General features: G+C 45.9%; 1 protein-coding gene across 1 annotated transcript in view; it reads left to right on the top strand.

Moving 5' to 3' along the window:
- The window catches only part of cacna2d4b (calcium channel, voltage-dependent, alpha 2/delta subunit 4b), a 103,576-nt gene that overhangs the window by 9,518 nt on the left and 75,680 nt on the right, over positions 1-18,378 (top strand). Inside the window, exons 2-3 of the mRNA XM_060927031.1 lie at positions 1,219-1,300; positions 17,930-18,046. Of these exons, the coding sequence (XP_060783014.1) occupies positions 1,219-1,300; positions 17,930-18,046 (199 nt within the window). The remainder of the gene's footprint in view (positions 1-1,218; positions 1,301-17,929; positions 18,047-18,378) is intronic.

The raw sequence follows: 18,378 nt of genomic DNA, 5'->3' as shown, positions 1-18,378 counted from the left end.
AGTTTCAGAGTTGCTTTTTGTGACTGATGGGCATGGACATGTCCGTAGATTTAGATTGTCAGCTCCAGGTTGACTCTGTGGTGCCATGTTAAATGTAGCCCCAGTTAATATGTTACTGGAAACTAGCCAGACACTCAAGCTGGTGCACAGATGATCATATGGTTTCCCATATGGGTACAGGAACTTCATAGTTACCTACTAATATTCACAGCTTGTGCTTTCCTTTTCATGCTTTTTATATACACAGGACCAGTCAAAAGTTTGGACTCATCTTCTAATTCAATGTTTTTTGTTTTTTTTCTTTATTTTTATGAATTAAAAGATACTTCATGTCTTAAAGTAATGATGGATGTCATTTCTCTTTACTTAGTTGAGGGGTTCTTGACATAATATATATGGATTACTACAGTTGTGGAATAGGGCTATTTACTGTATTTTTATGATTTACTATTCACTGTTTGATCTCAAATGCATTAAGAAAAGAAACTCGTCCACTAATTAACTTTTGACAAGGCAGACCTGTTAATTGAAAAGCATTCCAGGTGACTACCTCATGAAGCTGGTTAAGATAACGCCAATAGTGTGCAAAGCGTTGTCAAGGTAAACGCTGGCTACTTTGAAGAATCTAAAATATGAAACATGTTTTGTTGTTTTTAAACACTTGTTCTGTTTACTACATAATTCCATATATGTTCCAGATGTTATTTTATACTTTTGATGTCTTCAGTATTGTTCTACAACATAGAAAATAGTCCAAATACAGGAAAACCTATGAATGAGTGAGTAGGGGTGTACAAACTTTTGACTGGTAGTGTAAGGTTTTCATGATTTGCAAATCACATTCTGCTTTTATTTACGTTTTACATAGCATCCCAACTTTTTTTGGAATTGGGGTTGTATTTGTTTATTTAATATTTTATTAAATAATGTATGCAAATTTTATTCTATAAAATATTTTATTAAATTTATCATTATAATTATTTTATAATAAAAATGATAAATAACAAAATAATAATAATAATAATAATAATAATAATAATAATTTATTATTGTTATTATTGTTATTATTATTTTATACAATTATTATTAAATAAAATATATTTTTATTTTATATCGACTACCACATACCACATAGGTGGTTTTATCATTCTTTAATGTATGTCACTACAGCAAGCACACTGACCAGGTCTAATAATCACCTTTTTTTTTTTCTTCCAGGGTTCAAAAATGGGCCAATAGCCTTTCAGAACAGCTGAATGCTGTTGCTGTAAAATATTCAGGATCTGCACTTCTACAAAAGGTAAATAGTCGAGAAATCATCTCACACAATTATGGTTTCAGATCACGTCATTACGTCAGCTGCAACAGCTGGTGCAACAGAGCACACACACGCAGCAAATGTGTTCAGTAGGTCAGTCAACCTGCTTTCTGTTTTTTCCTTTCTATTTTTACTTTGCAGGATGTGTAATCAGGACTGTAATTAATGCATATGCAATGTCATGATAAGTATGTATAATGTTCTTAATTAGGTTTTAAACAGATGCCTGAACTCAGAAATACCCAGGTCACAACGTTCTTGTCCACAACATTCATCCTTTTTAATATATTTCCTTACCCTTTCCACTCTGCATTACCTCTGAAACTGGAATAAATGCAAACAGAATTCATTTTTGGAAAATGTATGAGTGAAGTTACTGTAATGTAATCACTGAAGGATCTAATGAAATTATACACTCCGTTTTATTGAATGATTCCTTACTCTTCCTGCCCAGCATGCCTAAATGTCATTGGCTATGTATTAATAGGGTGACAAGATAGCACAATGCCATTCATCTGACATCAAACCACATCTAAAATAATTCCCTCTCGACTAAACCGAGTTTAGCTGTGGTTCAGCTCTGGTTCTGTCTTCAGAGATTCTGCCGTGGACTGACACACAGTGGGAACAGGATCTGTTGAAAATTCTGGGAGTTTTTCTCCACTCAGTGCTCTTTATGAGGTTTTTCCAAATGTAAGCTTGTAGTGAGGGATGCCCAGTTTCTATTTTTCTTAATCAATAAGACACCTTACATTAATGGCATTTAGCAGATTGTGTTTTGCAGATTACCGGTAGGTGCCTTGGTCAAGGGCACTTCCTGCTGGTCCAGGGAACTGAACCGGCAACTTTTTGGTCTCAAAGCTGCTTCTCTAACCATTAGGCCATGGCTTCCCTCATAAGATAAAATAAGATAAGAACAATTGCTCACAAAAGACAACAACAAACAACAAGACTTGGTAGTGGCACTACATCAACTAGTGGTTTGCATAAGCTAGTGGTGTAGAGCCATATAAAGTGACACAATGTAGTGAGGTAGCAGCGGGTATTCTGAAATGTAAGTGGTGGAACTGGAAACAATAACAGTGCAACATGTGATAAGGTACATCATAATAGTGCATATTAAAAAAAACCCAATAATAATGCTCTCATATACAGTGATGCTTGAAAGTTTGTGAACCCTTTAGAATTTTCTACAACCCTGATTCCAAAAAAGTTGGGACAAAGTACAAATTGTAAATAAAAACGGAATGCAATAATTTACAAATCTCAGAAACTGATATTGTATTCACAATAGAACATAGACAACATATCAAATGTCGAAAGTGAGACATTTTGAAATTTCATGCCAAATATTGGCTCATTTGAAATTTCATGACAGCAACACATCTCAAAAAAGTTGGGACAGGGGCAATAAGAGGCTGGAAAAGTTAAAGGTACAAAAAAGGAACAGCTGGAGGACCAAACTGCAACTCATTAGGTCAATTGGCAATAGGTCATTAACATGACTGGGTATAAAAAGAGCATCTTGGAGTGGCAGCGGCTCTCAGAAGTAAAGATGGGAAGAGGATCACCAATCCCCCTAATTCTGCGCCGACAAATAGTGGAGTAATATCAGAAAGGAGTTCGACAGTGTAAAATTGCAAAGAGTTTGAACATATCATCATCTACAGTGCATAATATCATCAAAAGATTCAGAGAATCTGGAAGAATCTCTGTGCGTAAGGGTCAAGGCCGGAAAACCATACTGGGTGCCCATGATCTTCGGGCCCTTAGATGGCACTGCATCACATACAGGCATCATTCTGTATTGGAAATCACAAAATGGGCTCAGGAATATTTCCAGAGAACATTATCTGTGAACACAATTCACCGTGCCATCCGCCGCTGCCAGCTAAAACTCTATAGTTCAAAGAAGAAGCCGTATCTAAACATGATCCAGAAGCGCAGACGTCTTCTCTGGGCCAAGGCTCATTTAAAATGGACTGTGGCAAAGTGGAAAACTGTTCTGTGGTCAGACGAATCAAAATTCGAAGTTCTTTATGGAAATCAGGGATGCCGTGTCATTCGGACTAAAGAGGAGAAGGACAACCTAAGTTGTTATCAGCACTCAGTTCAGAAGCCTGCATCTCTGATGGTATGGGGTTGCATTAGTGTGTGTGGCATGGGCAGCTTACACATCTGGAAAGACACCATCAATGCTGAAAGGTATATCCAGGTTCTAGAGCAACATATGCTCCCATCCAGACAACGTCTCTTTCAGGGAAGACCTTGCATTTTCCAACATGACAATGCCAAACCACATACTGCATCAATTACAGCATCATGGCTGCGTAGAAGAAGGGTCCGGGTACTGAACTGGCCAGCCTGCAGTCCACATCTTTCACCCATAGAAAACATTTGGTGCATCATAAAATGGAAGATACGACAAAAAAGACCTAAGACAGTTGAGCAACTAGAATCCTACATTAGACAAGAATGGGTTAACATTCCTATCCCTAAGCTTGAGCAACTTGTCTCCTCAGTCCCCAGACATTTATAGACTGTTGTAAAGAGAAAAGGGGATGTCTCACAGTAGTAAACATGGCCTTGTCCCAACTTTTTTGAGATGTGTTGTTGTCATGAAATTTAAAATCACCTAATTTTTCTCTTTAAATGATACATTTTCTCAGTTTAAACATTTGATATGTCATCTATGTTCTATTCTGAATAAAATATGGAATTTTGAAACTTCCACATCATTGCATTCCATTTTTATTTACAATTTGTTCTTTGTCCCAACTTTTTTGGAATCGGGGTTGTATATTTCTGCATAAATATGACCTGAAACCAAATCAGATTTTCATACAAGTCCTAAAAGTAGATAAAGAGAACCCAGTTAAACAAATGAGACAAAAATATTATACTTGGTCATTTATTAATTGAGAAAAATGATCCAATATTACATATCTGTGAGTGACAAAAGTATGTGAATTTTTGCTTTCAGTATCTGGTGTGACCCCCTTGTGTAGCAATAACTGCAACTAAACGTTTCCGGTAACTGTTGATCAGTCCTGCACACCGGCTTGGGGGAATTTTAGCCCGTTCCTCCGTACAGAACAGCTTCAACCCTGGGATGTTGGTGGGTTTCCTCACGTGAGCTACTCGCTTCAGGTCCTTCCACAACATTTCGATTGGATTAAGGTCAGGACTTTGACTTGGCAATTCCAAAACATTAACTTTATTCTTCTTTAACCATTAGAACGACTTGAATGACTTGTGTGCTTAAGGTCGTTGTCTTGCTTCATGACCCACCTTCTCTTGAGATTCAGTTCATGGACAGATGTCCTGACATTTTCCTTTAGAATTCACTGGTATAATTCAGAATTCATTGTTCCATCAATGAGGGCAAGTCATCCTGGCCCAGATGCAGCAAAACAGACTCAAACCATGATTCTACCACCACCATGTTTCACAGATGGGATAAGGTTCTTATGCTGGAATGCAGTGTTTTCCTTTCTCCAAACATAACGCTTCTTATTTAAACCAAAAAGTTCTATTTTGGTCTCATCCGTCCACAAAATATTTTTCCAATAGCCTTCTGGCTTGTCCACATGATCTTTAGAAAACTGCAGACAAGCAGCAATGTTCTTTTTGGAGAGCAGTGGCTTTCTCCTTGCAACCCCACCTTGCACACCATTGTTGTTCAGTGTTCTCCTTGTGGTGGACTCATGAACATTAACATTAGCCAATGTGAGAGAGGCCTTCAGTTGCTTAAAAGTTACCCTGGGGTCCTGTGTGATCTTGCCGACTATTGCACGCCTTGCTCTTGGAGTGATCTTTGTTGGTCGACCACTCCTGGGGAAGGTAACAATGGTCTTGAATTTCCTCCATTTGTACACAATCTGTCTGACTATGGATTGGTGGAGTCCAAACTCTTTAGAGATGGTTTTGTAACCCTTTCCAGCCCGATGAGCATCAACAACGCTTTTTCTGAGGTCCTCAGAAATCTCCTTTGTTCGTGCCATGATACACTTCCACAAACGTGTTGTGAAGATCAGACTTTGATAGATCCCTGTTCTTTAAATAAAACAGGGTGCCCACTCACACCTGATTGTCATCCCATTGATTGAAAACACCTGACTCTAATTTCACCTTCAAATTACCTGCTAATCTTAGAGGTTCACATACTTTTGCCACTCACAGATATGTAATATTGGATCACTTTCCTCAATAAATAATAATAATAATAATAATAATAATAATAATACGAAGAGCAACTTTATTCATCACATGCTTGTGAAATTCCTCTCTTTATTTAACCCATCTGAAGCAGTGAACACCCATGAGCAATGAGCACACACACAGCAGTGGGCAGCCATGCTAACAGCACCCAGGGAGCAGCTGGGAGTTAGGTGCCTCACTCAAGGGCACCTCTGCCCAAGGCCATCCTATATTAATCTAACCACATGCCTTTGAACTGTGGGGGAACTAGAGCACCCAGAGGAAACCCATGAAGACACAGGGAGAACATGCAAACTCCACACAGAAAGGCCCCCGCCAGCCACTGGGCTTGAACCTAGAACCTTCTTGCTGTGAGGCGACCATGCTAACCACTTACACCACCCATGGTGGTGTAAGTGGTTAGCATGGTCCAATGACCAAGTATAATATTTTTGTCTCATTTGTTTAACTTGTTTCTCTTTATCTACTTTTAGGACTTGTGTAAAAATCTGATGATGTTTAAGGTCATATTTATGCAGAAATATAGAAAATTCTAAAGGGTTCACAAACTTTCAACCACCACTGTATCGCTTCCCTTAACACGATCATTATAATACATTTGAACATAGTGTGTTTTAAGACATAATTTGAAAAAAGAAAATATTTGTGAATGCATTGTTTATCAATTGTTTTAATTCTTCCACAAATAATACACTGTCTATATAGCAGACACTTATTCATAAGGAAAGTCATTTGAGAATCGCTGGGTTTCACGTGACGTCACATCCGCCTCATTAGTTATTCAAAACTTGTTTTAATTCTTCCACAAATAATACACTGTAATTAAGGAACTAATCCAGAGTTTAATTGAGTCCTATTATAGTGAGATCTGAGATCTCATCTCTTCCTTTTTGTTTTGCTGAAGAACCAATCAGACCAAAATCCTCTAAGCAGACAGTCAAGTGGATTCATTAACATTTGTCTATATAGCAGACACTTATTCATAAGGAAAGTCATTTGAGAATCGCTGGGTTTCACGTGATGTCACATCCGCCTCATTAGTTATTCAAAACTTTAGCTGGTGGTCTCCCAAAGCTCAGTTGACAAAGCATTTGTACAGAGAAGGTGCATTGCTTGCATGAAAAATGCCTTACACTTGCATTGTTTTAGGTTGTTCGAATCGATTAAACCATGAAACTGATAAAAATTTCTTCAGGGTTTCCTGTGAACTAATAAAATAGGGTGAACGAACACAGGATTTCACAAAAAGATGTGGAGAAAAGTGGTTTTCGAACCTCTCGCTGAAATCGAAGGGAGCCGAGTCGAAGCATGCTCGAGTTTGCAGTGATCACTTGGTGAAAGGTTTGTATCTCCCTCTCAGCTATGTCCTTAGTGTTTTCCAAGTACTTTTCTTGCTATGTGTCGTTATTTTACGGTACTTTTTTTAGTCATGAAGTGCTAAAGTCCCCAGCTGTTTCTTTGTTTACTCCTCACAAAGTCCATATGCATGAAGGTCGCGACAAAATTCTTCCCCAGCCATACAGTTACAATATGCCATGATCACTTCTCCGTTTTGTTTAACTAAGATCCAGGTCTTTAAAGGGGTTTCTGATGATCTTTGTGAATGATTTAGCTGAGAGATAAGAGCCAACACAAGTGAGAATCAAGCCAACTGTTGTTTGTTTACACTTCAACTTGCAGTACTTCATTGTAAAGATGCGAATGAAAAGCTTAAAAAAAATACTTACACGGGCAAAAACAATACAGGATTCATTTGGCAGCGACTTGATAGCGAGGTCCTTTACCCAGCCACATACAAAAATCTGTAAGCCTCCATACTCTTCCACCTGTTTTGCAGTGTAGAAGGATGTCTGCAACACCAGATAGTTCAAGATATCGGGGAACTCGACTGAAGGGTAGTTTTCGAGATCATATGACAAATCCTTCTGTAACAGTTCGCTATGCGTGGGTGGAGCACAGAGGACGACAGGACAGAGATCAGGTTCGAAATAGGGCTTTATTGTCACACTTTTCAGTGAACAATCTTTCATTGACCAGACACACACAACCAGCGTCTAGTCCAGGGGTGAGCTCCTCTGCTCTCGCTCTCCCTCCTTAAGTAGGGCACAGTCACTGGGAAGACACACAAACACGGGCTAATTGCTCTCAGGTGTAGTGATTCTGCCACTTACCTTCCCTGACTCCGCCCTCCTGTCACAGACCGGCGCTTGACCACGCCCCCGCTGCCACACACCCCCACCGCCCGGCTCAGGCCGAGCAGCCGTCCGGCCTGCAGCCGACTCCCCTCCCCCCCTTGACGGGAGAGGAAGTCCGCCACGACCATCTGCGCCCCCGGCCTGTGGACCACCTTGAAATTAAAGGGTTGGAGTGCCAGATACCAACGGGTGATCCGCGCGTTGGCATCCTTCATGCGGTGGAGCCACTGGAGGGGCACATGGTCCGAACAGAGGGTGAAAGGGCGCTCCAGCAGGTAATACCGGAGGGCGAGGACCGCCCACTTGATGGCCATACATTCTTTCTCTATGGTGCTGTAGTGCCCCTCACGCACCAACAGCTTCCTGCTGATGTACAGGACGGGGCGGTCCTCCCCCTCCACCTCCTGGGACAAAACCGCCCCCAGTCCTCTGTCCGACGCATCGGTCTGCAACATAAAGGGGAGAGAAAAGTCAGGGGAGTGTAAAAGTGGCCCCCCACACAGTGCAGCCTTTACCTCAGAAAAAGCCCGCTGGCATTGCTCCGTCCACTGGACCGGATCTGGTGCCCCCTTTTTAGTGAGATCAGTCAGCGGGCTGGTGACGTCCGAATAATTAGGTATAAACCTACGATAATAGCCAGCCAGCCCCAGGAACTGTCTCACCCCCTTTTTGGTCTTGGGCCTCGGGCAGGCCGCAATTGCTGTGGTCTTGTTAATTTGGGGACGCACCTGCCCGTTGCCCAAGTGGAAGCCCAGATACCGTATTTCCACCCGCCCAATCGCACACTTCTTCGGGTTGGCTGTGAGACCCGCTCGCCTCAGCGACCTAAGGATGGCCCTTAAGGTGTTCGAGGTGCCTTGGCCAGTCATTACTATAGACGATGATGTCGTCGAGGTAGGCAGCCGCATAGGTGGCGTGGGGGCGGAGGACCCTGTCCATCAGCCGCTGATAAGTAGCGGGCGCCCCAAACAGCCCAAACGGAAGTGTGACGAATTGGTGTAAACCAAACGGTGTGGAAAAGGCCGTTTTCTCTCGGGATAGTGGAGTCAAGGGGATCTGCCAATATCCCTTCGTCAAATCCAGTGTCGAATAAAAGCGAGCAGTGCTGAGTCGATCGAGCAACTCATCAATATGAGGCATTGGGTACGCGTCGAATTTAGACACCGCGTTGACTTTCCTATAGTCCACACAGAACCGGACCGACCTGTCGGCCTTGGGTACCAAGACCACCGGGCTGCTCCAGTCACTGTGGGACTCCTCAATGATGCCCATTTCGAGCCTGGCCTCGAGTTCTTCCCGAACCACTTTTTTTTTTGTGTTCGGGTAGTCTGTAAGGGCAGCTACGCACTACCACCCTGGGGGCGTCTCAATGTGGTGCTCTATGAGGTCGGTGCGACCGGGCAGGGGCGAGAACACGTCGGAAAACTCGGTCTGCAACTGGGCGACCTCCGTGAGTTGGGTCGGGGAGAGGTGGTCTTCACAGGGGACCGGAGAGGTACGTGATGCCAATGCCCCTTTTTGAACCTCCGGCCCCAGCTCCGCCTTCTCCGGAACCACCGACACCAACGCCACGGGGACCTCCTCATTCCAGAGTTTAAGCAGATTGAGGTGGTAAATCTGTAGCGCCCCACCCCTGTCCGTTCGCCTCACCTCATAGTTGACGTCCCCGACTCGCCGTGTGACCTCAAAGGGTCCTTGCCACTTGGTGATCAATTTGGAGCTCAATGTGGGCAACAGTACGAGTACCTTATCTCCCGGTGTGAACTCCCTAAGGCGCGTACCCTTGTTGTACAAGCGGGCTTGCCGTTCTTGGGCCTGCTGCAAATTCTCCTGGGTTAGGTGGGTGAGCGTGTGGAGTTTTGCACGCAGGTCCATAACGTATTGAATTTCGCTTTTACTTTGTGAAGGTCTCTCCTCCCAATTTTCCCACAGCACGTCTAGAATGCCGCACGGCTTACGCCCATATAATAATTAGAACGGGGAGAACCCCGTGGAGGCTTGGGGGACCTCTCGCACTGAAAACAACAAGGGCTCGAGCCACTTATCCCAATTATGTGCGTCCTCACTTACGAATTTTTTAATGATATTTTTGAGGGTGCGATTGAACCGTTCCACTAAACTGTCCGTTTGTGGGTGATACACGCTGGTGCGGCTCGGCTTAATTCCCAATAACCCATACAGTTCGCGTAGTGTCCGTGACATAAACGTGGTGCCTTGATCAGTCAGAATCTCTTTCGGGATTCCAACTCGGGAGATGACGCGGAAGAGCGCCTCTGCAATACTGCATGCTGAGATATTGCGCAGGGGCACTGCTTCAGGGTATCGCGTTGCATAGTCCACCAGAACTAATATAAAGCGGTACCCTCGTGCTGACCGATCTAATGGCCCGACGAGATCCATCCCAATTCTTTCAAACGGGGTCTCGATTAATGGTAGAGGGCGCAAAGGCGCTTTTGGAATGGCCGCTGGATTTACTAACTGGTATTCGCGGCACGCCGTACACCACCTACGAACATCGCCACAAATCCCCGGCCAATAGAATCGGGCCATTATTCGGGCTAGTATCTTATCCTGCCCTAAGTGTCCAGCCATGGGATTAAAGTGAGCCGCCTGGAATACCAATTCCCGGCGGCTCTTTGGAATTAAAAGTTGCGTGACTTGCTCTTTAGTTTGAGTGTCCTGCGTCACTCAGTATAACCTATCCTTCATAATCGCAAAGTAGGGGAAGGACGGGGTGGCGTTCGGCTGGAGTGTTTGACCATCAATTACTCTCACTTGGTCAAACGAATGCCGCAGAGTTTCGTCTCGCGACTGCTTTAATGGGAAATCGGCGAGGGATTCCCCAACAGAGAAAGGAGGGGCCGGCGGCTCCTCACTCTGATGTGGAGATGACGTAGACGGCTCTGTGACAGCTGCTCCCGCCAAAGCGACACCGGGACCTCCCCCTGATAAATGGCAGGACCCACTCTTTACTAAGTGTGTCATTAAATCCCAAAATCCCGGCCAATCAGTCCGCAAAATCAAAGAGTGGGTAAGGCGAGGATTAACCGCCGCCTTCACTATAACTTTTTCCCCTCGGAAAAAAAGTGGACCAACACCAAAGGGTAGCTGTGAACGTCCCCGTGCACACACAACACCTTCACCCCCTGTGCTCCCCCCAATGCCTCATTTTGCACCAGGCTTTGGTGAATTGAGGTCTGATTACAACCAGAATCCACCAACGCCTGATATGTATCCCCTTGGATACTCACCGGTATGCGATACACTCCGGCCCGATCGAGGGCAGCCTCTGGTGTGTCGGGGATCCGAACCACCGCGCCCACCTCCATCGCTGTGCACTGCTGCTGAAGGTGGCCTGGCTCCCCGCAGCACCAGCAAACCGGCCCGGGCTTCCCCTCTGCACCGGTGTTCTGGGGCTCACTCACCTGAGGGGGGGAGAGACAGACACAGAAGGGAGAAACGGGAGGGCACCGCAGGTGCGGCGGGCCAGCTGGGGTGACGCCGGCCCCCGCCTCCGCGGTGGGGGAATGGGGCGAGGACGGGACACAGGAGGAGAGAGAGAGAGAGAAGAGGAGAGAAGAGAAGACGCCGTCTGCTGTCCTGCCGCCGGAACAGCCACCAAATGGTCCTCCGCCAGCTCGACTGCCTGATCCAGCGACGCTGGGCGGTGGCACTGGACCCACTCCGCGGTTCCTACTGGCAAGCGAGCAATGAATTGCTCCAGCACCACCTGGTCGATGATCCCCTCGGCGTCGAGGTTGTCGGCCCTCAACCACCACCATCAGGCGTCCCGGAGCTGCTGGCCAAATGCGAACGGCCGGCCTACTTCCTCCAAGCGCAAGGCGCGGAAGTGCTGGCGCTGCTGCTCCGGGGTGCACCCCACGCGCTGGAGGACGGCCCGGCGGAGGTCCCCGTAGGCCAGCCGGCAGTCGGCGGGGAGCTGTAGCGCGGCCAGCTGCGCCTCTCAGCTGCAGGGGGAGGAGGCGCGCCACGCACTGCTCCATCGGCCACCCCGAGGCCTCTGCAACTTGCTCAAAGAGCATGATAAAAGCCTCGGGTCATCCTGCAGACCCATCTTGGTTAAGGTGAGGGGGGACGGGCCCACGGTGGGAGCGCTGGTGGACCCCGCCGACGCGAGGAGTTGCCGGAACGCCTCCCGATCTTCCTGTTGGGCCAGCACCAGTGCCTCGAAGCGCCGTTCTTGTTCCTTGCGGAGGGGACTAGCGTCTGGTGCTGGCTTTGCTGGGCCATGGCAAGGGCGTGGACCAGATCAGCGAACGGGGAGGACTCCATGGGGCTGATCGGCTACTGTGCGCCACTATTTCCGGGTTTCAGCACCACTTTAACAGTTTGCTATGCATGGGTGGAGCACAGAGGATGGCAGGACAGAGATCAGGTTCGAAATAGGGCTTTATTGTCACACTTTTCAGTGAACAATCTTTCATTGACCAGACACACACAACCAGCGTCTAGTCTGGGGGTGAGCTCCTCTGCTCTCGCTCTGCCTCCTTAAGTAGGGCGCGGTCACTGGGAAGACACACAAACACAGGTTAATTGCTCTCAGGTGTAGTGATTCTGCCACTTACCTTCCCTGACTCCGCCCTCCTGTCACAGACCGGCGCTTGACCACGCCCCCGCTGCCACACCTTCTTTCCCAGACTATAGGGGTCGATTCCATTGCACATAGCAATCTTCTGAATATATCTAAAGTGAGCAGTGGCTTCTAGATTACGAGCATACTCTAAGTTATTATAGCTAGTTGTTTGCACTACAGCAGCCTTTAGACCACCAGCTATTTCACTTCTGGTAAAACCACTAAGAAAAGTCATGTGACTGAAACCCAGCAATAGTGAGATCTGAGCTGATATTCTTCAGCCATTAGCAGAGAAACTTAACTACTGAGGCATTTACACAGATTAGAGACCTTAGTTGGAAATAATTTCATGTTGTTAAAATTATGTGCTCTTTGCACAAATGCAAATCATGTATGGAGGTTTGGGAAAACATGTCAGATGTCCCTATGGCTGAATTCTGGTAAATAGGGGGGGAAATGATGGTTATGTATGTAACCGCGGTTCTCAGAATTTTGGATGACTGCCAGAGCTTGGCAGTCACGAGGAATACTTGTGAGAAGATTGCCAAGAGGTCACTTCCTGGGTTAGTGTGCCTTTGGTGCTGGGGCAGGGAGCATACGTCACCCAGATCACAGGTGACTTTGTTAATACAAACACTCGACCTGCACATACACATGATGGACATCCAGGTGCTTAAAGCACCGCCTCTGGCAGTCAATAGAAATGAAATAGAACCCAACTTTCACTAACTAGATGTCTATTTCACCAAAAAATTTTTTTTTTAATTTTCAATCTTTCCTAAGCTGTTGCTGGATAGACCATGTTGGACCCTACATTCACACATTCACACTAGCACTGTCATTGTCGCTTGTAGCCATGCATTGTCCAACATATCAGCAGCTACAGTATATACTGTACTAATTAAACACTAGGGTGCATCAGTTGCCCCCAAAAATGAAAAGTTCCTCTGATCATGATGCATTTTTGTTTTTATGTTCCTTTTGGTAAGAAAACACACTGGGTGAAATATTTTGACAAAATTCAAAAGTTTAATGGTGGCACCAGGAGCTCAAAGTTATGGAAAAAGCTGCTATTTTATGACTTTTATGACAAAATTTCGATCACTTTTCATGAAACATTATGGCACCTTATAGAGTATACCAGATATCTTAGATACACATTTTTAGTACATATTCTAAATCTATTATCAAGCACAGTTTGAGTTTTAGCTGTTCATTGAATCATTGTTCAACTACTTTTAAACAATACAAATGTATTATGAATCACTGTAGATGTCAGAGCAGGTGGGTGGAGCACAGAAGTATGGCAGGCCAGAACTGAGTTCCAAAAACTATTTTATTTTGCACTTTTCAGTTGCAATGTATACTCTCCCAGCCACATGCATACACACACTCACACAAGTCATCTGGTGCGGGAGAGAGCTCACTTCCTCTGTTCTCTCTCTCCTTATATAGGGCGTGGTTGCTGGGAAGACACACAAACACAGGTTAATTGCTCTCAGGTGAAGTGATTCTGCTGCTTACCTTCCCTGACTCCGCCCTCCTGTCACAGACCGGCGCTTGACCACGCCCCCGCTGCCACATACCCCCACTGCCCGACTCAGGCCGGGCGCCCGTCCGGCCTGCAGCCGACTCCCCCCCCCCCCCCCCCTTGACGGGAGAGGAAGTCCGCCACGACCATCTGCGCCCCCGGCCTGTGGACCACCTTGAAGTTGAAGGGTTGGAGTGCCAGATACCAACGGGTGATCCACGCGTTGGCATCCTTCATGCAGTGGAGCCACTGGAGGGGCGCGTGGTCCGAACAGAGGGTGAAAGGGCGCCCCAGCAGGTAGTAACGGAGGGCGAGGACCGCCCACTTGATCGCCAGGCACTCCTTCTCAATCGTGCTGTAGCGCCCCTCACGCACTGACAGCTTCCGACTGATGTAAAGGACCGGGCGGTCCTCCCCCTCCACCTGCTGGGACAAAACGGCCCCCAGCCCTCTGTCCGACGCATCCGTCTGTAACGTAAAAGGGAGAGAGAAGTCAGGGGAGTGTAAAAGTGGCCCCCCACACAGTGCAGCCTTTACCTCAGAGAAAGCCTGCTGACACTGCTCCGTCCACTGGACCGGATCTGGCGCCCCCTTTTTAGTGAGGTCAGTCAGCGGTCTTGTGACGTCCGAATAATTAGGTATAAACCTACGATAGTAGCCAGCCAGCCCCAGGAACTGTCTCACCCCCTTTTTGGTCTTGGGCCTCGGGCAGGCCGCAATCGCTGCTGTCTTATTAATTTGGGGACGCACCTGCCCGTTGCCCAAGTGGAAGCCCAGATACCATACTTCCACCCGCCCAATCGCACACTTCTTTGGGTTGGCAGTGAGTCCCGCCCGCCTCAGCGACCTAAGGACGGCCCTCAGGTGTTGCAGGTGCCGCTGCCAGTCGTTACTATAAATGATAATATCATCTAAATACGTGGCCGCATAGGTGGCATGGGGCCAGAGGACCCTGTCCATCAGCCGCTGAAACGTAGCGGGCGCCCCAAACAGCCCAAACGGAAGTGTGACGAACTGGTGTAAGCCGAACGGTGTGGAAAAGGCCGTTTTCTCCCGGGATAATGGAGTCAAGGGGATCTGCCAATATCCCTTCGTCAAATCCAGTGTCGAGTAAAAGCGAGCCGTGCCTAGTCGATCGAGCAGCTCATCAATACGAGGCATTGGGTACGCGTGGAATTTAGACATCGCGTTGACTTTTCTATAGTCCACACAGAACCGGACCGAGCCGTCGGCCTTGGGAACCAAGACCACCGGGCTGCTCCAGTCACTGTGGGACTCCTCGACGATGCCCATTTCGAGCATGGCCTGCCTGAAGTTCTTCCCGAACCACCTTTTTTTTGTGTTCGGCCTCGAACTGCTCTTCTTGCTCCTTTCGGAGGGTGAGTAGTGCCTGGTGCTGGCTTTGCTGGGCCGTGGCAAGGGCGTGGACCAGTTCAGCAAATGGGGAGGACTCCATGGGGCTGTGAGGATGCTGTGCTCCAGATCCCGGGTTTCGGCACCACTGTAGATGTCAGAGCAGGTGGGTGGAGCACAGAAGTACGGCAGGCCAGAACTGAGTTCCAAAAACTATTTTATTTTGCACTTTTCAGTTGCAATGTATACTCTCCCAGCCACATGCATACCCACACTCACACAAGTCATCTGGTGCGGGAGAGAGCTCACTTCCTCTGCTCTCTCTCTCCTTATATAGGGCGTGGTTGCTGGGAAGACACACAAACACAGGTTAATTGCTCTCAGGTGAAGTGATTCTGCTACTTACCTTCCCTGACTCCGCCCTCCTGTCACAGACCGGCGCTTGACCACGCCCCCGCTGCCACAATCACATTAATGCTTCTCAATCCCTTGCAAAGGTTCTTAACATGATCTCTGGGTCACAAGAAATCAATAAATGGAGTCCAACATTGTGATTCAAACCTTACGCGAAAACATAAAATAAGCGTTTTTTTGGCAAAAAATGAACCTCATGGTGCCACCATTAGACTTTTGAATATGGTCAAAAAATTTTACAGGATGTCTTTATTGGTGAAAAGGAACACCCAAACAAAAATGCATCAGATTTTATGAAAGTGAGGGCAACTGATGCACCCTATTAAACACTAATTAAATAATGCTCTAATCAGTGTGAAAATTATCGGTTAGTACCAGTCAAAAGTTTGGACACCCCTACTCATTCATAGGTTTTTCTGTATTTTGACTATTTTCTACATTGTAGAGCAATACTGAAGATATCACAACTATGAAATAACATATATATGAATTATATGGGGTGGCACAGTAGTGTAGTGGTTAGCACTGTCTCCTCACAGCAAGAAGGTCCTGGGTTTGAGCCCAGTGGCCGACAAGGGCCTTTCTGTGTGGAGTTTGCAGGTTCTCCCCGTGTCTGTGTGGGTTTCCTCCTGGTGCTCCGGTTTCCCCCAGTGACATGCAGGTTAGGCTAATTGGTGGCTCTAAATTGACCGTGAGCATGAATGGTTGTTTGTGTCGATGTGTCAGCCCTGCGATGACCTGGTGACTTGTCCAGGGTGTACCCTGCCTCTTGCTCATAGTCAGCTGGGATAGGCTCCAGCTTGCCTGCGACCCTGCACAGGATAAGTCACAGATGATGGATGGATTATGTGGCAAATAAGTGTTTAAAAAATATTTCATATTTTAGATTCTTCAGAGTAGTCAGCATTTACCTTGATGACACTTTCCATACTATTGGCATTATCTTAACCAGCTTCATAAGATAGTCACCTGGAATGCTTTTCAATTAACAGGCGTGCCTCATCAAAAGTTAGTGCAATTTCTTGTCTTCTTAAGGTGTTTGAACTTAAATAGTAAATAATAAACAGAGTGCCCTGTGATGACCTGGCGACTTGTCCAGGGTGTACCCCGCCTTTCGCCCGTAGTCAGCTGGGATAGGCTCCAGCTTGCCTGCGACCCTGTAGAAGGATAAAGCGGCTAGAGATAATGAGATGAGATGAGATAAACAGAGTAAATAGCCCTATTCCACAACTGTAGTAATCCATATTATGTCAAGAACCGAACAACTAAGTAAAGAAAAACGACATCCATCATAACTTTAAGACCTGAAGGTAAGTCAATCCAGAAATTTGCAAGAACTTTGAATGTATCTTCAAGTGAAGTTGCACAAACCATCAAGCGCCATGATGGACTCGCATGAGGACCGTCACAGGAAAGGAAAACCAAGACTTACCTCTGCTGCAGAGAATAAGTTTATTAGTTACCAGCCTCAGAAATCGCCAATTAACATCACCTCAGAGTAGCGCATATTTGAATACTTCACATAGTTCAAGTAGCAGACGTTGTTCTCACATCAACTGTTTTGAGGAGACTGCATGAATCAGGCTTTCAGGATCAAATTGCTGCAAAGAAACCACAACTGAGGGAGGCCAATAAGAAGAAGAAAAAGAAGAGACTTTCTTGGACCAGGAAACACAAGGAATGGACATTAGACCAGTGGAAATCTGTACTGTTTCATCCGCCGTGTCTTTGTGAGATTCAGAAAAGGGGAACGGATGGTATCTGCATGTGTGGTTCCCTGTGAAGCATGTGTGATGTGTGAAGGAGGTGTGATGGTGTGGGGGGACTTTGCTGGTGACACTGTTGGAGATTTATTCAAACTTGAAGGCACACTTAACCAGCATCACTACCGCAGCATTCTGCAACGACATGCCAGCCCATCTGTTTTACGCTTTGTGAGACCATCATTTGCTTTTCAATAGGACAATGACCCAAAACACACCTCCAGGCTATGTAAGGGCTATTTAACCTAGAAGGAGAATGAAGGAGTGCTGCATTAGATGACTCTACAATCACTCGATCAACCTAGTACTAGTAATAAGTGCTCGTGTTAGATGCAAAAGAGAAACATAGTTCAGAATAGTTGTAATTTTCAAAATAATATATACTAGAAAAAGTTTGACCATGTGAAAGGTTTTCCCAAGCCACTACACATATAATATGTGATCACACATATACAGGCAATGCTTTTGTTTTGCTAATACAATCTGGTTTTTAATAAAAAACTGACTGGTTATGTTTAACAATTTTGTTGCTGCCACCAGAAACTCAAAGATGTGGAGCCCATAATCCGGATCGAGGAAGTAAATGGAACTGAATTGGCCCAGGAGTTTTCAGATGAAATTGAGAAGATGCTGGGAAGCAAAATGAAGTCTGTAAAGGTCAGTAAAACCTGGAATATGGAACAGGTTGGTCATTTTTGCAGAGATGGACCAATAAAAGTGGTAAAGTTGCCAAAATCCTTTACCAGAGTAACAGTGTAATTACTCATCTCAAATTACAAGTACAAGAAAGAATCACAAAAGAAAGTAGAAGGGCACTCGGTAGAGTGCATACCTTCACCAAGCCACATATTCATCATCTAACACTGTCTCTGCCTACGGCAGATTGCGCACTAATATGAGAAATCTCCTTTCATAGTTTCCTGTTATGGGCAGTGGCTAGACTTTGCTTTGGCTGGTCTAGCATGGAGAAGCCATGAGTCAGCACTTCT

Source organism: Neoarius graeffei, chromosome 8 (assembly GCF_027579695.1).
Source record: "Neoarius graeffei isolate fNeoGra1 chromosome 8, fNeoGra1.pri, whole genome shotgun sequence".
Classification (NCBI taxonomy): domain Eukaryota; kingdom Metazoa; phylum Chordata; class Actinopteri; order Siluriformes; family Ariidae; genus Neoarius; species Neoarius graeffei.
Note: the sequence above shows the minus strand (reverse complement) of the source record. Positions and strands in the feature narration are given on the sequence as shown.